The sequence below is a fragment of the Mastigoproctus giganteus genome, chromosome 9, assembly GCF_048544385.1.
Source record: "Mastigoproctus giganteus isolate SK-2022 chromosome 9, ASM4854438v1, whole genome shotgun sequence".
Classification (NCBI taxonomy): domain Eukaryota; kingdom Metazoa; phylum Arthropoda; class Arachnida; order Uropygi; family Thelyphonidae; genus Mastigoproctus; species Mastigoproctus giganteus.
The window spans coordinates 149,633,507-149,652,798 of NC_143583.1; the positions used below are offsets into that span (position 1 = coordinate 149,633,507).

General features: G+C 37.0%; 1 protein-coding gene across 1 annotated transcript in view; it reads right to left on the reverse strand.

Moving 5' to 3' along the window:
• LOC150080815 (peroxisome biogenesis factor 10-like) overlaps positions 1 to 19,292 on the reverse strand; it is a 133,948-nt gene that overhangs the window by 46,370 nt on the left and 68,286 nt on the right. Inside the window, exon 6 of the mRNA XM_090380829.1 lies at positions 2,258 to 2,418. Coding sequence (XP_090236955.1) covers positions 2,258 to 2,418 — 161 coding nt within the window. The remainder of the gene's footprint in view (positions 1 to 2,257; positions 2,419 to 19,292) is intronic.

Here is a 19,292-nt window from a genome sequence, read left to right on the forward strand (position 1 = left end):
CGGAAACCCCGCCTCCAAGTTTTACCATTATCGCATTCTCCAATTCCATTGGAAAATAAAGTGGTGTGGGTGATTTCATGCACTTTCGAAATGTGAAACCACCATTATTTCATTATAGTGGAGCTCACTTAGCGAAAACTAAGAAGTTTTGTCTGTATCTTCGAAAGTAAGTAAGAAGTGGAGTTACTGTATTTCATTCATTTTGATCCCTTATTGAACATTAAAATGTTGTCAAAAGGATTTCACTATGAAGCTGCATTGAAACAATAAGTTATTGTGTATGCAAAAGAACATGGAAATAGAGCTGCGGGTCGACATTTTGACATTAGTGAAGTAAATGTTCGCCATTGGAGAAATGATCGCAATTCCATATTTTCATGCAAAGCAACAACCAAGTGCTTTACAGGGCCTAAGAGAGGAAGATTCCCACAAGTCGATGAAGCTGTGATATGTTTTGTAACAGAGACATGTGCAAAAGGATTACCCATCACTCGACAAGCCATGCAATTGAAAGCCGGAGAAACTGGCAGGTCACCATATTTAATTTCGCCTCCTGATTAGACCTTCTTGATTAGACCGGCGTTCGAGCCCATCACCACCAAATACAGAGGATACGGAAAGGTCAAGGGAATGACCACCACATATTCCCGGAGCAATATGGCCTTAGTTGCTAATGCTCCTAAAAACCAAATAACAAACAAACAAACAAGTCCCTCGGAATAGAGAAAATAATTTTTAAAGGCAGTTGCAGCTGGTGCGACAGACTCATGCGTAGTAGCGGATTATCATTAAGATGCCGAAAATCTATCTGTCAAAAAATTCCTGCAGACTTTCAACAGAAGCTAATTAACTTTCAGCAACAGGTGATGAAATTAAGGAAAAAAAGAAACTATGAGTTTAGTCAAATTAGAAATGGTGATGAAACCCCAGTCTTCTTCAATATGCCTCAAAATTACACTGTCAATGCTAAAGAAATCAAGATAATAAGCACAGGCTACGAAAAGCAGCGTATCACCGTGATGCTATGCATCACTGCTAATGTTCGAAAGTTGCCACCATATTTAATTTTAAATCGAAAAACCATACCGAAGAATGAAAATTTCCTCAAAGATGTTATTTTGCATGCACAAAAAAATTTAGCCAGAAGACTGGCTAAATGTTGTGTGGAGCAGATGTCCTGGAAGCCTTCATAACCCACCTAGCATGCCAGTACTTGATGCATATCATGGACATTTGTCTGAATGGGTCAAAAATATAAATTGTGCAAAAATGTGGTGACTTGGTTGTGATTCCTGGTGGCATGACTAGCCGACTGCAGCCACTCGATGTTTCCGTCAATAAACCATTTAAGGATTACTTGAGAAAGGAATATGAATCCTGGCTGTTGACTGACACCCTTCTGATGAAACTTTCCGGAACAATTATGAAAGTGTCGGAATCAGAATGGCAGAATGAGTATCAACAGCTTGGAAGCTAATCCCAGAAAGAATAGTGAAGCTTCATTTAAAAAATGGTGCATCACCAATGCTCTAGATGGCTCAGAAGACTATATATTATGGGATAATGAAGATAACGACGGCTCAGAAGAATCAGACTCTGAATGTGAAGTAGATTCTGATATTGATTCAGATGCAGATATCGCGAAAGGAAGTGATGAATAACATAACTACTGATAAATACTATTGTTGTTAGTAAATTGAATTCTATTATAATAAAAATATTTGTTAGATATATTTTAGCGTTTTATTTTATTTATTTTTTTTTTTCTTAGAATCAAAACTTTTTTTCTGTTGGTGGTACTGAAATTAAGGTGCATCTTACAATCGCTGGCATCTTAGAATCGAAGAAATACAGTATTTACTTATATGGAGCACAAAAGAAAGTAGGAATCTAGAGTATGAATAACGATACCAACTATTAAAAAAAACTCAATCATTGAATTATTTTACAAAAAAAAAAAACATCAATATCATTAAAAATAAGCTAATGGTTAAAAATAAACTCCACTTAGCACTTATAACAATGCTGTCTTAAAATAAGTAGTCAGAGATGTAAATACTTTAAAAGAGATACACAAATTACACACCTTATTGCTATCATTTAGTATACTATTTGCAGTACAACATTGAGGTAATTCATTATGAATATGCTCCATTTGATTAATACAATAAGGGAAAAAAAAGTCCTCTTTTGTAATGCAAACTTCAAAAACATTGCAAAAAAGATGTACATCCTATTATTGTGACAAGGATTTTACCTCAGTTCAGAAATTTTAATTGCTGTCCAACTTCCTTGGTACTGCTTGAATTTGTAGCTTTTCAACAGAATTGTAAGGCAAACTTGAACAAGGGATAACCAACCCAAAATTTTATAACTCTTCTGGGAACTGAAGTCTAATAACCAATTTCTCAAGAGCACCTAAAGAAATACAATTTCTATAAAAAATGAAAATTTATACAAGGTACTTGCTCAAGTTGAAAAACATAGTACTAGTAGTAGTAATAGTGGCATGTGTGCAAGAAAGCAAGTGTATGAGCTTAAGCAGCATCAGCCAAAAAATAAAAAATAATAAAAATAATAATAATAAATAAATCACACCATTCCCTCCAAATGCCTGTCCAGTTCCTCCTTAAATTTATTTAACCTATCAACTTCCACAATGACAGCTGGAAGTTTGTTCCAGCAATTAACTACCCGCTGGCTAAAGGCAAATTTCCACACATCTATTCTACATCTGTCTTTTCTTAATTTGAATTTATGCCCCCTTATGTTAGTAATCTGAACAAGTGGAAGGATCCCATCAGAATTCAGCGTGCTCAATTCATTTAAGGCCTTATACACCTCAATCAGATCACCTCGCAGGTGCCTAGTCTCCAGCCAATGCAATTTGCAGAACTTAAGCCTCTCTTGGTAAGAGGATCCCTTCATTCCCCAACAATCTCTTCCCAACTGCACCACTGTCAATTATGAATTGGACATAACATGACTTTATATTTGTATACCAAAGTTTTGCAATCAGCACTATTTTTTTTACAAGTATGTGACAGTTCAGTCCAGTTTTCTTAAACAAAATATTTGCTCCTGCATTCCTCAGATCACGAGTGGTCAAATGAGCAATGCCGGATTTAGGTAGTCTGGGATCCCAGTACACATATTTTTAGAAGCCCTAAAAATAAGGCTGCAGGGACCCCTAGACTAACACTAGACAGTTGTTCCTGGGTCACTACAGCCTTGGGGACTTTGGAACAGCCATGCCACTGGATCCTTGGAAATCCACCTTGGCAGTGCATAGTGCAGAGGGAGAAGATTTGTTTATGCTCTACCCTTTCAACTCATACTGCTGTCATCAGTATTATACATACCAGGTCATTATTTAATTTTCTTCGCAGTTCCATATTACAAATTGTGTAACTTATCATGTTTTGTATTAGCAAAAATGTAATTCATCACATCACAGTCACTTTATGGCATAAAATTAATAAAACATTAAGTAAATATTATAACTTTTTATTATTATTATTATTATTGCCTTTTAGTCATATGGTGCAAAGAAGCTCCAATCTTGAAAAAGCCTGGAACTACTCTACCAATCTTTACATCATCTGCAAATTTAGACATCATGCCCTCTATCTCTTCATGGATGCCATTTACGAAAATTAAAAACCACAGTGATCCCAATACTGATCCTTGGTAAACCCAATCTGAGGAATAACCATTTATCACAACCCTCTGACTCCTGCCCTGAAGCCATCTAGCTATCCATCTAAGGATTTTCCCTGTGATTCCAACCTGTTCAAGCTTATAAAGTAACCGCTCACGTGGGACTGAGTCAAATGCTTTGCCGAAATCCAAATAAACAATGTCGAAATTATTCACCAAGTCCAGCTCTTGAGTGCACCAGATAGCTAACCAGATTAGTTAAACATGATTTTCCCATTACAAAACCATGCTGCATGTCCTTCAGAATTCCATTTCTATCTAAATGATCCTGAATTCCACCCTTGATCATTGTCTCCATGATTTTCCCTACTACTGAAGTTAGACTAACTGGCTGGTAATTTCCCACTTCACTCTTAGAACTGCCCTTGTGTATTGGAAACACATTGGCACTTTTCCAATCCAACGGAATCACTCCTGAGTCCAGTGATGCTTTCACAATTAGCTGCAAAGGTTCAATGCACTCACTTGCTTCCTCCCTTAAGATCAGAGGGTATATGCTATCAACCCCAGGATTCTCACTGGCCTGTAGACTCAAAAGTTTTTTCATTAAATAAACATGTAAAATTTCAACATCATTAATTACATTTTTTTCAACTTCACTCCCATAATTTCTCATTGATGTAAAGGGTTTTTCTTCTATAATTTTCGATGCAAAATAACTGTTGAGTTCATCTGCGACTTCAGCTGGGGTATCTAATACTATCCCACGTCCATTACAAAAGGGTACGATCTGCTTTGTCTTTCTCTTCTTTGCATTTATATATGTGAAGAATTCCTTATCCACCTTTCTGCTCTTTCTTTGCCAGCGATTTCTCATAATCTACCATTGCCAGCCTAACCTTTTCTGCGGCACTATTACACATCAATTTGTAGCTGTTATAGGCTTCAGTACTACTTTTTATTGCTCTGTAACATTTCTATGCCATCTTTTTCTGCTCAAGTAATCTGGCAACTTCCTTATTCATCCAATTTGGAATCTTCCTCGTGGAGTATTTTTTTAATGGTATATAAGAATTCAAGGCTTCTGTGATTAATGTTTTAAAGGTATACCATAATTCAATTGTATTTGCTCTCTGTAAGATATATACCCAGTTAATCGAGGCCACGTAGCGTCTCAATCTATCATAATTTCCATTCCTGGAATTATAACCTATTCCTTTGCCTTTAACTACTGCTACCTCTCTCTCTTCATCGTCCATCATAGAACTCCATGATCACTTCCTGCTACTAGTTCCTGTACTGTCAGCCCTATTATGTCATTTGGTTCATGGGTGATGATGAGGTCTAGAGTATTCTTTTCCCTGACATGTTGATACAAATAGCAATCATCTAGTTGATTTAAAAATTTAGTCCCCCCATGTGAAGTTTCCTTCCCATTTGCTCCAATCAATTAAAGGCAAATTAAAATCACCCATAATAAGACATTCACACATACTTGCCCATTCCATTTGCATGTAGAGGCTCTCATAATAATCTTCACAATCACCTGGCCTGTAAATTACTCCCACTCTCATTATACCTTTGCTTCCAACTATCTTACATCATACAGATTCTATATTAGCAAGCAAAACGTCTGAATCTGGAAAAGCTTTTGTCACACTCAGGCTGCTTTTGATAAGAAGCACAATTCCGTCACCCTTTCTATCTGCCCTATGCTTCCAAAATATCTATGTACATACCATACTGAAACTCATCATCCCCTTTTTTTGGGTGGCACCACGTTTCCATAAGCCATATTATTCAGCATTACTTGTCCTAACCAGCAGTTTGAATTACAACTTACAACTTAGTTTTCTCGTATAGATTAAAGCACTTTAAGCCTCAGGCTGCGAAAGAATTGGACAACATACAAGTTTGTGCAAATGCAGCATATTAGTATGCAGTAATTCTACAAATTCTAAAAACAGCATCGTTTTAGTTATATCTCATATTGTGAATACCTTCACAACGAGTTGCCATGATATTGAACTACTTCGAATAAGTAAAGCTTCACCAACGTAGAAGACTATAGTTACTTATTCTCATCAGATACCAGCACCTAGATGGCACCGTTTCAGGGCTATTTGGCCCTTCTTTGCAGCCTGAGGCTTAAGCCCTTAAAGTGCTTTAGTCTAACTTTATACACCATCAGGCATCTCTCATATTGTGAAGTTATACTTCATAACTGTTTTGTCATCATTGCATCACCAGGGTACCTACCTACCAACGCACCAAAGAAGGGCCAAATATCCCTGAAATGGTGCCGTTTGAGTGGTGGCATCCATGAGAATAAGTAACTATAGTCTTCTCCATTGGTGAAGCATTACTTATTCGAAGAAGGGCAATATCATGGCAACTTGTTGTGAAGTTATTCACGATATGAGATATAACTAAAACGATGCCGTTTTTAAGCTTTTTTTTTTTTTTTGTAGAACTGCTGCGTACTCATATGCTGCATTTGCACAAACTTGTACGCTGTTCTCATATAGTTAACTACCCTGACACACCCCTTAAGGTTATTTGAGCTTGATTCCCTGGCATAGCTTCCAGCTCATTTGAAATGTTTCTGCCCACAGAAAATCTTGCTAATATGTTCTGTTGCAGTAACAAACAAGAAAGCTTGTGGTAAGTGCAAGCGTTACTTTGACCAATATTATCAGATAAACGAGTATTTATATTATCTATATTTAGAATAGATGTGCGGAAATTTGCATTTAGCAGCGGGTAGTTGATTTGTGGAACAGACTTCCATCTTTTGTGGAAGTTGATAGCCTAAATAAATTTAAGGCTGAGCTGTACAGGCATTTGGAATGAATAGAGGGGTGAAATGGGAGGGGTTTTTTTTTTTTTTTTTTGCTGATGCTGCATAAGCTTGCATTTTTGCATCAGATGCCTCTACTAATGCTAATGTCACATATATCTTGAAGAATGCCATATCCCTAAACAGTACCAAAGGCTTTATCAATGTACAGGTATACCATGACAGAATATTCATCTCATAAAAACATTCCCTGAAAAATGAAAATTAATGTTAATAATGTGTAATACATTTCTCTAAAAATGCGAAATTAGTGTGTGAAATAATGGTAATATTTTTTTTTTTTTTTTTATTAGGAAGTTTGATTTTTTAATTTTGCTTCAATGCGGGTAGCAGCAATAAATGTTAGACTGATTTTTCAGAATCTGTAATGGTTTCTATTCATCATAGCTTGAGATTCCAGATACCATATTACTTGGCTGTAGATTGTCTCTTTGAATATGCCTTACCTGAGTAGCTAGTGAGGGATACTGGATAATGGTTACACAAATCAGTTCCATATTTTCAAAATATGGGAAAGACTATGACTATTGAGTGATGCCAAGAGCTGTTGTTATTTCGTTTTTAGGAGCATTAGCAACTAAGGCCATATTGCTCTGGGGATATGCGGTGGTCCTTCTCTGACCTTTCCGCATCCTCCGTATTTGGTGGTCATGGGCTCGAACCCCGGTTTAATCAAGAAGCGTGTGCTACGCACTGCTGCTTCTACCCACCTGGCTACGGAGGCGCCGATGCCAAGAGCTTAGATAGTTACTTTTACTTTCAGATATTTACTTTTTAACATCTTGCTGAAAAAAAAACAAGTTCAGGACTCTGATATTTAGTTTTGGGGGCATGATATTATAGATCTCTGCAGTTCAAATATTATAAAGGGCTGATTATATAAATGAAACAGGTTGATGTTTAAATTTAATTTTTAGCTTCTTAAATTTAAATTTAAAAAATTTTAAATATTCAGATATGAGACTTCAGAGAAAGCTCTACCACAGTATATCCTATTTTCATTTTCACTGGATAGGATAAGTCCTGCCCATTTCAACTTACTATCAGTTTTTTGATTGCATTCCAAATAATTCACCTATTTGTATTCTATGTAATAGTGGAAGCAAACGAATTTCAAGAATTAATTATTTCTTTTCCTCTCTCCCCTCTTATGTTGTGCACTTATGCTTTGAGTTTTTGAAATTAGATATTCAGTTGTAGAGTATTTCAGAATAGTTCCATGCCTTGTGCTTTTTTTCTTTTCTTTTCTTTCTCTCTTTTTAAGGATGATAACATGCATATCCATCGACGCACCAGCAAAGGTTTGGGGGCATAGCAGAGATGTCAAACTGTACCCAATTCCTTTATACTATGCAGCCTACAGCCCTAAAGGGCTTGTTATGCGTTGCTCTGGTTTCAAGATAGTGTTCCACAAAATATAGTTTTTCTTAACTTTTGAAAATATCTGTTTTAATCTATTTTTCCATATTGTTTTCTAATAAGAAAACAATAAAGAAAAATCATGTTTTTATGCATCTTCCTCAGTATTATTATAACCACATAAAAATTATTGGTACTTATTTATAACATAAATGCTCATATTTAATTATTAAATGTAAAAAAATAAACTGTAAATATAAACACTGATAACAAAAATTAAATTTCTTTTGAAAATTGCATAATTAATTAGTGGTAAGGATCCATTCTTACAGTCCACGACCAGCTTCAAACAAGAAGCCCTGCAACCCATAACATTCAGCATTTTTATCTGTTATAGCCCCTAGCCAAAAACGTGATGAATGATCCTGGGATATAGTATTAGTTGCTGCTGCTGTTAGAACTTATGCCATAATGAAACCAGTAACATCATCCAACTGGTTAGCATTTGATGATTTGATCATCAAAGGAGATACTGTTGGTGAATAGGTTCTAATACAAAATAGAGAATTTCTATTTTATGCAGGTTTCTGTCTGTTGTGAAATGGTGGTTTGAAATTTATGCACAACTGGGTAGCAATCACTATTGAGAAGACTATCTAAAACACTGGATATTTGGAAATTCTGGAGGACAAATTCCAAGATCGATTGCTGTAGATTTTCCAGCTGGGAAGCAGACAGAAGTGTTATCCTCAGTACTCAGTCTTGGTCAAGATTCTGCTTTTCCAGGAAATGCAGAAAAGTTGAAGAGATTTCAGTTAGTGTTCCGTCTATTTGAGATCACTAAAGTGATGTGCCTGTTAAAATTTTCCAGCAGACAAAAAAAGAGGACACTGCATAATCAAGCTTATCTGGATATTTTTAGAGTACATTTTTGTTTGGTAAAAGACATATATAGAAACAATGGTAAACACAAACCCTAAATCAGCATGTGGTCTGCAGTGGGATGTGTTTAGCAAGAACTCTGGAATTCATAAGAATGGCTATGACACCACAAGCAGCAGTCATTGCTCATTGTATTATTTATCATCGGAGAGGGCGCTGACTCTCTTTAAAAATTACAGATGTGAATTACAGGCTCTGAAAAAGCGATAAGTGTTTGCCTTTTTATTTACCTAATTATTATTTTATATTGTACTTTATACGTAGCCTTATAGTTATTGTTAAGCTGGTTATTTTTAATTTAGATAAAGAGTTTTTGTAGAATACTACTTAATATACGTAAAACCGTTATTTCATTCGAATCTTGCCATTGTTTTTGTATGGAGTAGTAGGGAATTTGAATTTTTAATTGTGATAACTAGGCAGCTCTAACGTATAATTATATAGCGTAATATGCATCACTGCATTTAGGATTCTATTCGATAGTGAGTATTGACTATTAATTAATTAAATTTATTGATCTTATTAATTTAAAATATCATGCCCCAGACCAGAGCAGCAAAGCAACGGGCACAAAATGGCAGGAGTGCTGTGACTTGGGGGAGAACTGAGGGAGGCAATTCTCCAACACATTGCAGCGTAAAAAAATGTGCAACTTGTGAAATGTTTGCCGAACTCTTTCGAACAGAACATGATCTAGCCAAGGAGGATGTCTTTGTGTGTGCCAGGTACAGAGAGTGTCTAGAAATTAGGCATCAACTCAGCGTTCTACTGAGCGTCTATGAGAGCTTGAGGTGTAGGGTAGATGCCCTCGAAGAAATTAATATGAGGGGTCAGTCAAGCTCTCAGCTGCCCAACTCAACGCCAGAGCTCACTCCTGGGCATCAGGCAACACAGCGGCAATCTCCAAGGCAGAATGCGTTGGTCCCAAAGGAACTAGTTATTGTTGGTGACTCTATTGTCAGCGAGATGGGGAATATATTGTGTAAAAAGGATAGATGGAACAGGACCAGGATATGTCTACCAGAGGCAAAAGTTGATGATGTTGTAAAGCATATATCATCTTTTAAGGGCAGAAAAGGTGATATTGTTGTACACGTTGGCACCAATGACATTAAGAGTAGGAGATCTGCAGATTTACTTAACAAGTACAGGTCAATGTTGCAAAAAAGTCGTGAAATAGGGTTAAATTTGAAAGTGTCTGCAATTCTGCCCAGACATGATAGGAGGGGGTACATGATGAGAAGGCGCCTCCGTAGCCAGGTGGGAAGGAGCAGCAGTGCGTAGCACACGCTTCTTGATTAGACCAGGGTTCGAGCCTGTCACCACCAAATATGGAGAATGCGGAAAGGTCATGGAATGACCACCGCATATCCCGGAGCAATATGGCCTTAGTTGCTAATGCTCCTAAAAACCAAATAACAAACAAACATGATGAGAGCCTTGTCAATCAATTCGGCCCTGGAGGAAATGTGCAAGGCTCAAGGGGTAAAATTTTTTTCAGCGTGGTCTGTGCTTGTTAACAGGAGAGACTGCTTCTACAGGGATGGGATACACTTAAATAGAAAGGGTGCAAGAATATTTGCTGATGCTATCGAGGCAGTATTAGGTGGGTCGGAAAACTGCTAGCTTGGGGGTATTCACAGACTAAAAGGTTAAAAGTAGCCGCAGGCAGAGGTGAAGGTGATTCTTACACAACTTCTATTAGAATAAGTAGCGACCTGGAGTGAGGGGTGCTGGGGGTTTCAGGGACTGATGGCAGTCATCGTGAAACAGGTGGGTATATGGGATGTGTTAGGGTAACTAGGAATAGGTGCATGTATACCAATGCTAGAAGTATAGTAAATAAATTTGATGAATTTGAGGTGTTGGTCAAGACATCAAAGGTGGATATTGTTGGGATATCAGAGACGTGGTGTCACACTGATATTAGGAATGCAGAATTGGAATTTGGGGAGTACAATGTGTACAGAAAGGATAGACAGGATAGGAAAGGAGGAGGTGTTATGCTGTTAATTAAGAAAAACATAAAATCAAAAGAAGTGCATCCAGTTGATATAAATGAACAGTGCACTGTTGAGTCAGTTTGGTGTGACATAAGCACTGTGAAAGCAAAAATAAGAGTAGGAGTGTGTTATAGGCCTAATGACTTGAATGAGTACATTTGTACAATGAACAATTGTACAGAGAAACAGAGTGGGCTAGTAAATCAGAATGTCTTATAATGGGGGATTTTAACTTCCCAGATATTGACTGGAACTTGTGGGTTGGTCATTCACACACTAATAAGACTTTTGTGGATTTATTCGATGATTATTTTCTGCAGCAGCATGTTCGAGAGGTAACCAGAGAGGGTAATACTCTAGATTTGGTTATCAGCAGTGATCGTTCGTGTATTAAGAATTTGCAGATAAAGGAACCATTAGGTGGCAGTGATCACAGTGTACTGATGTGGGATTTACTTAGATATAATTACCATCAGGGGTAAAGGAAAAGGTTTTTGCTTCCGTAAAGGTGAGTACAGTGGTCTCAGACAGTTTTTAAATTCTGTACAGTGGGATCAACTAACGATGTTACCAACAGTAAATTCTAAGTGGGAAACATTCAAGGAATTAATCGTGGAAGCTACTAAAAGTTTCATACCTATTAAGAAATACTGTTCAAGATTTAGGACTAAATGGTTATCAAATGAACTAATGAGACTCGTGACAGAGAAGAAAAATGCATGGGATGCATATAAATTATCAAGTGACTCAGAAGCCTATGGCAGATATAAGCTAGTCTGTAATCTGGTCACAAAGGAGGTTAGCCAGGCGAAGGCAGATTACGAGATATCTTTGGCAAAAGATGCTAAGAAAAACAGCAAGGATTTCTTTACTTATATAAACTCTAAAAGGAAGGGGATGAATCTGATTGGTCCACTTGATATCAATGGTTCGACTGTTGACGATCCGGCTCAGATAGCAAACAAACTGAATGAGTATTTTGCATCTACATTCACACATGAGGAGTTATTAAGGTATGAAAATGGCAGAAGGTTATCAAATTGTAGCAGGGTGCTTAATGATTTTGTAATAAATGAGAGCAAAGTGGAGGAGAAATTGTTGAAGTTAAACATAAGAAAGGCACCTGGGGTGGATGGGATCTATCCAGTTATATTAAAGGAGGCGGCAAAGCAACTAAGCAAACCCTTAGCCATAATTATGAGAGCATCCTTGGACTCAGGGGGAGGTCCCCACGGACTGGAGATGTGCAAATGTATCCCCAATTAATAAAGGGGGATTGAAGGGTGACATGAATAATTACAGACCAGTTAGTTTAACTTCTGTTCCGGGTAAAATAATGGAGTCACTGGTTAAAGATGCACTGCAGGATCATCTAGACAACACTGCAGCAATAATTCAGACACAGCATGGGTTTGTTAAGGGAAAGTCTTGTCTGACAAATTTGATAGGATATTATGATGTGGTTACAAAGGAACTGGATGTAAAAAATAATTTTGATATCATACATTTGGATTTCAGGAAAGCTTTTGACACTGTTGCGCATGGAAGACCATTATACAAATTGGAGCAGAATGGTATTAAGGGTGAGTTGCTACAATGGATAAAAGGATGGTTAAGTGGGAGAAGACAGAGGGTGGTAATCAATGGGTACTGCTCTTCGTGGACTAATGTTATTAGTGGAGTCCCACAGGGTTCGGTGTTGGGTCCACTGTTGTTTTGTATATTTATCAATGATATTAATGAAGGTATATCAGGCTTAGTATCGAAGTTTGCAGATGATATAAAGGTTGGCAGGGTTGTTAATGACAGTAATGGCAGTATGCTACTGCAACAGGATCTAGAAAATTTGGGCAGATGGGCTAAGAAGTGGCAACTGAAGTTTAACCACTGCATATGGGTAGAAGTAACCCCAGAGAAACGTACCAACTGTGTGGTTCACACTTAAGGTGGTAGAAAATGAAAAAGACCTGGGAGTAATTGTGCAGTCAGATATGAAGTTTTCTGAGCAATGCAGACAGGCTGCCAGGGCAGGTCATGGGGTTTTGTCAATGATATATAGGAATTTTGCTAGCAGGGAAAAGGAGGTGATTGTCCCTCTGTATAAGGCAATGGTCAGGCCACGCCTTGAGTACTGCATACAGGTCTGGAGGCCTCATTTTAGGAAGGATGTAGATTTGCTTGAGCGTGTACAGAGAAGGGCAACAAGATTGGTAAGGGGAATGAAGGGATCCTCTTACCAAGAGAAGCTTAAGTTCTGCAAATTGCAATGGCTGAAGACTAGGCACCTGCGCGGTGATCTGATTGAGGTGTATAAGGCCTTGAATGGATTGAGCATGCTGAATTCTGATGGAATCCTTCCACTTGTTCAGATTACAAACCAAAGGGGGCATAAATTCAAATTAAGAAAAGACAGATGTTGAACAGATGTGCATAAATTTGCCTTTAGCCAGCGGGTGGGTAATTGCTGGAACAAACTTCCATCTTGTGGAAGTTGATAGGTTAAATAAATTTAAGGAGAAAGTGGACAGGCATTTGGAGGGAATGATGTGATTTTTTTTTTTTTTAGCTGATGCTGCATAAGCTCATACACTTGCTTTCTTGCATCACATGCCACTACTATTACATCAATGACTGTTGATGTCCTGATAATAAGTAATACAAGGGATTAGGTTAGTTTCCTCTAACCAGTGCTTACTGAACTTTTCATATAATATATGTCATCAATACTGATATGCAAGTCTCTACAATCCACCAGGATGTGTTTCATTATTTGGTTACAGAGACTGAATCTGGTTCTGTCTGCTTCCTAAGTACATACTGTTTATGGCAGTCTAGTTTCATCTTTTCTTTCTTTGAGATGGTTGAACGTCCAGTTATCCAACCTTCATCCAGCCTCGTCCTGTCATCTTAATCATCTTTTGCACGAAAATCTAAGATTAGTTCACTCTGATTGGATAAACATTTGCATTCACAGTTCAGTGACAAAGTACACATGTAGCAAACTGGTGTAATGCACACTGGGGGCTCTTACCAAGAAAGACTTCAGTTCTGCAAATTGTAGCATCTGGAGACTAGGCACCTGCAAGGTGATCTGATTGAGGCATTTAAGGCTATGAATGGATTGAGCAAGCTCAATGCTGATGGGATTCTTCATCTTGCTCAGAATAATCAGCTCAGAGGGCATAAATTGTTTGTTTGTTTGTTATTTGGTTTTTAGGAGCATTAGCAACTAAGGCCATATTGCTCCGGGATATGCGGTGATCATTTCTTGACCTTTCCGCATCCTCCGTATTTGGTGGTGACGGGCTCGAACCAGAGGGCATAAATTCAAATTGAGGAAGGACGGATGTCGGATAGATGTGCGGAATTTGCCTTTGGCCAGCGGGTGGTTGGTTGGTGGAACCGACTTCCATCACTTGTTGTTGAAGTTGATAGCCTAAACAAATTTAAGGCTCAACTGGACAGGTATTTCGAGCGAACGGAGGGGTGAAATGGGAGTGGTGTGTGTTTTTTTTTTTTGGCTGATGCTGAATAAGCTTGCTTTCTTGCATCATATGCCTCTACTAATGCTAATGCTAATGCAAACATGAGGGGCACGAATTCAAATTAAGAAAGGAATAGATGTGTGGAGGTTTGTCTTTAGCCAATGGATGGTTGATTTTCAAACAAACTTCGATCTGTTGTGAGGAAGTTGATAGATTAAATAAATTCAAGGAAGAACTAGACAAACTATTTGAAGGAAAAAAGTAGATGAAATGGGAGGTGTTTGCTGTTTCTTTTTTTTTTTTTTTTTTTTGGCTGATGTTGTATAAGCTTTCTTTCTTCATCACTTGCCACTGCTAATGCTAAAAACCCCAAACACCCTTGACACCCTTACAACAAACCAATAAAATTAACAATAGGGCCTCAAAATTAAATTCTGCACTAAGATCAACAACAATTTGCTATGCTACTGCCATATTCATGTGCAAGGTTGAACCTTCTTGGAACTGATGCTTTCGATTTCGATGCTATTGAGCAACATGCATCTGATGAAGTATGGAGTGCTGGTGCTCATGATTGTTAGCCTGACCATACTCCAAAACCACACTCTTGTCTCACTGATGTGGAGACAACAGTATGGTTTTGGACAAATCTGCAATTGAAATACTCAGACTTCTGTTTGTGTTGCCGTCAACTGGTATTTCTGGATTGCTTCTGTTGCACAGATTTGTGGGACATGTCCAAGGGCCATACCATTTATGTATGGCTCTTGGACATGCATTTAGGAGGAAACTACATCTCTTTGACAAACTTGTTTGAAATGACAAAATTTATGGGACTTGGAACATCTGATAAGGTTGGGTATTTGGGGTCAGTATTAGTATGCCAAAAATAAGGATGATATTCTAAGTGGAATAAATTCACCTTCTTTCTTGAATATTATTTACTCAGCCTGGATAACTTCTAAATCTTGCAATTCTTGGACCAGTTCTTCTGACACATTCATTAGGTACTGCTTTGTGAAGATCAAACTGGAGGTGTTTAGCATTGTATGTGGAGTGACGTTTAGGGATATATCAAAGGCCAAGAGCTAAAGCAGCTTCTTGAATGGTTATGGCTTAGTAATAAGTCACTGGATCAAAATCTTTTCATCGTTTTGGGTGAACCCACTGCATTTTCTAAATATTTCTGGATAACCTGTGAAAACAAAACACTCATAGATTTTTTTTTAACAAGGAGTAAAAAATAAGGAATGATTGGCACTTCTGTTGTAGTATGTCTATGTCTGTATATAAAGGTTTTGGTTTTGACAAATGCAAAGTTTGTCAAAACTTTGTCAGTACAGTAAACCCCCGCTATTCGCGGTATCTGTATTCGTGGTTTCGTGTATTCGTGGTCGCTGATTTAACATAAAATGAAACCTAAAAAAAATGTGAATTTTAAAGCGTCGTGAACATTTTCCCCCATAAAAAAACATGGGCGTGGCTAAAATGACCTTTCCGGGTCAAAACAGCGCTCAGTGGGTGGGGGGAGAGGGGAAACAAAATCGCAAGCGTGGATGTTTCTCGCTAATCCTTGTTCGGTATGTGTTATGCACTTGCCATGGAAGGTTTCGTCGTTTGTTTTTAATTTATATGCTTTTAAAATTGAATAAATTTATCAATTTATAAATTGATAAATTTATTCAATTTATAAATTGATATGCTTACAAAATTGATAAATCTACCATTTTGCAGTGTAAAACAGACTTTTTCGAGTGTGTTAACGGAAGAAAGTGACTTTATTTGGACAAGTTCTTTCTAACCCGTACAAAAATATGGCTACGAATAACAAGGGAAATGTGAATGTGAAATTATCAAAGGTGGTGATGACATTGGCGAATAAAATTGAGTTATTAGACAAAATTTCTAATGGTGAAAGTGTCATCTCAGTGGCAAAACATTATAAAATCAATGAGTCAACGGTATGATCAATCAAGAAATCGGAAGAAAAAATCCGCCGTAGTGTCCGTAAAAATGCACTAATTGCTTCAAAAATTTGCTCTGTAACTCGTGATGTTAAATTAGAAAAAACGGAAAAGGCTTTAAATCTGTGGATAGAAGACCAAACTCAAAAAAAAAATTCCGTTAAGTTCACTCATCATTCGAGAAAAGGCACACTCCTTTATCAACACTTTAGCGAAACTGGTGATAGCACTGGCGGGATAAGTTTTTTTGCTAGCAAAGGCGCTGGTTTGAAAGATTTGTTTGAAATTTCTAATAAATATTACATTTAATATTAAACTGTTTCTTATTTTCATTTCGATGCCATATGCTTGCATTTCATTATGTACTGTCTATGTACATAGTCATATTATGAAGGTACATATAATACATACATAGACAAAATTTTAGACTAGTTTTTCTTATATATTTCATACTTTGGAATGGAACCCCTTTATTACTATGGGAGCCCTAACTCAGTATTCGCGTTTTCGGTATTCGCGGCATTTCTCAGGAATGTAATCCCCGCGAATAGCGGGGGTTTACTGTACTTTGCATTTGTCAAAATATAAACGTTTTGACAAATGCAAAGTACTGCATATGGGTAGCAATAACCAAAGAGAAATGTACCAACTGTGTCGTACTACACTCAGGGAAGTGGAAAGTGAAAAAGACCTGGGGGCAATTGTGCAGTCAAATATGAAGTTTGCTGAGCAGTGGAGATGGGCTGCCAGGGCAGGTTATGGAGTCTTGTCAATTATATAGGAATTTCGCTAGCAGGGACAGGGAGGTGATTATCCCGTTGTACAAGGCAATGGTCAGACCACACCTAAAGGACTGTGTAAAGGTCTACAGGCCTCATTTTAGGAAGGATGTGGAGTTGCTAGGTCAGGTAGAGTACAAAGGTCAGGGGAACAAAGGGGTGGTCTTACCAAGAAAGGCTTAAGTTCTGCAAATTGCAGTGCCTGGAGAGTAGGCACCTGCAAAGTGATCTGATTGAGATGTATAAGGCCTTGAATGGGTTGAGCAAGCTGAATGCCGATGCAATTCTTCCTCTTGCTCAGATTAAGAACCTGAAGGGGAATAGATTCAAACCAAGGAAAGACAGGTGTAGAATAGATGTGCGGAAATTTGCCTTTAGCTAGTGAGTAGTTGATTGATGGAACAGACTTCCACCTTTTGTTGTAGAAGAAGTTGATAGCCTAAATAAATTTAAGGCTGAGCTGGACAGGCATTAGGAATGAATGGAGGAGTGAAATGGTAGGTTTTTTTTTTTTTTTGCTGATGCTGCATATTCTTGCTTTCTTGCGTCGTATGCCTCTACTAATGCTAATCCTCCATTTAATAATTTTCAAAATGCCAAATTACACCAATTTCATTTGTTTTACATATTTTCAAGACTTGCATATTATTATTACTATGTATCTGCAACATATAAAATCATCCATTTTAGCATTAGCAGTGGCAAATGATGCAAGAAAGCAAGCTTATACAGAAACAGCCAAAAAAAAAAAAAAACACTGACACCATACATTCCATTCCACTTATTCATTTCTCCAATAGTTTGTTTAGTTCTTCCTTGAATTTCTTTAAACTATCAAACTACAGTAGAGCATCAGTTATCTGGAATAACTGATGTCAGACCTCTTCCATATAGCCAAATGTTCCGAATAACTGAACCGGAAAATTTTTCTGGTAAGATTAAGTACATTTATTAAATAAATTTAATTTAAATTTAATAAAAAAAAATCATAAACCAATCTCAGAAAACAGAAACATCCATCCAGGCATTTTTATGATTTTTATACAAAACAGGAAAATTTGCAAGATTAGAAAGATCTCGGTGTTTTTGACTTACGAATAATGGGCACGGACAAACTGTGTGTTCCAGTGGCATTTGCACACATAGCAATTGTAACTTGCTCTTTTCTCATCTTAAAACTTGGTGCAGGAATTTCTCATTTAGTGGCTAGGGTTTTTCTCGGTAATGATTTCCATAGTAAGCCCGTCTCATCAACATTATAAGATTTTCAAGGTGAGAAACTTTCTCACCTTGAATATCTAGTTGATGTACATTGTGTCTCAGTTTAAAGTTTCTCAGCCAACTTGTGCTTGCCTTAAAATCTTCATTACCTATTAATTTTCAATTAAAATCCAATGCTCTTTCACACACTGGGCCAGACATTGGTTCACCTAAGCTTCACTCTGAAGAAAACAAAAAATAAAGTGTACTCTCTAAAGCAGCATTTTCAGGTTTCGACATCTTTTTCCTGCTAGATCCTCCTTCAATATCCATAATCTACACAAATTCTGTTATACCATTGGAATTTCGTAAATTGCTGAAGTCCTCACAGTAAACTCTTTGGAGAGATTTCCTAAATTTTCACCTTTTATAATTGTATTAATAATTCTGTTTTTTGTTGCAATGTTAAAACTATGTGTTTTCTTTTTATTCACATTTTACCGTTAAAAATTGAGAAAAATAATAATCGCACAGTTTCAGGCAGATATTATTCTTACCGAATCTGATGCTAAACTAATCTGAAATTCACTCATGGTTTCCGAGAAAACCCAGTAGTCTCTGCAATATTTTTCTAAAGCACATTTCTGAAGGTCACGTAGAATTCTAGAGATCACAACCATAAAACAATAAAAACAAGTTGCAGTTTTTGGTTTATTGGGCTTTTTGTTTATACAATCTGTTATAAACAGACTGAACAAATTTGAAAGGCTGATCTTTCTTTATTTTTTTTATTTATTTTTTATTTATTTATTTTTAATTTATTTTTTATTTATTTTTTATTTATTAATTTGAATTTATTGTTTTTGTATAACTTTTGATTTAAATTTAGTAGTATAATTTAGTAGTATGATTTAAATTTAGTAGTGATTTGCTGATTAAATTAGTGCATTTCTTTTTTACTCGGCTTTGTAATTTCATAGAAAACCACAGTTGATTTCTGCCGGCACTGTATCGATAGTAGCATTCGAATCCTGCCATTG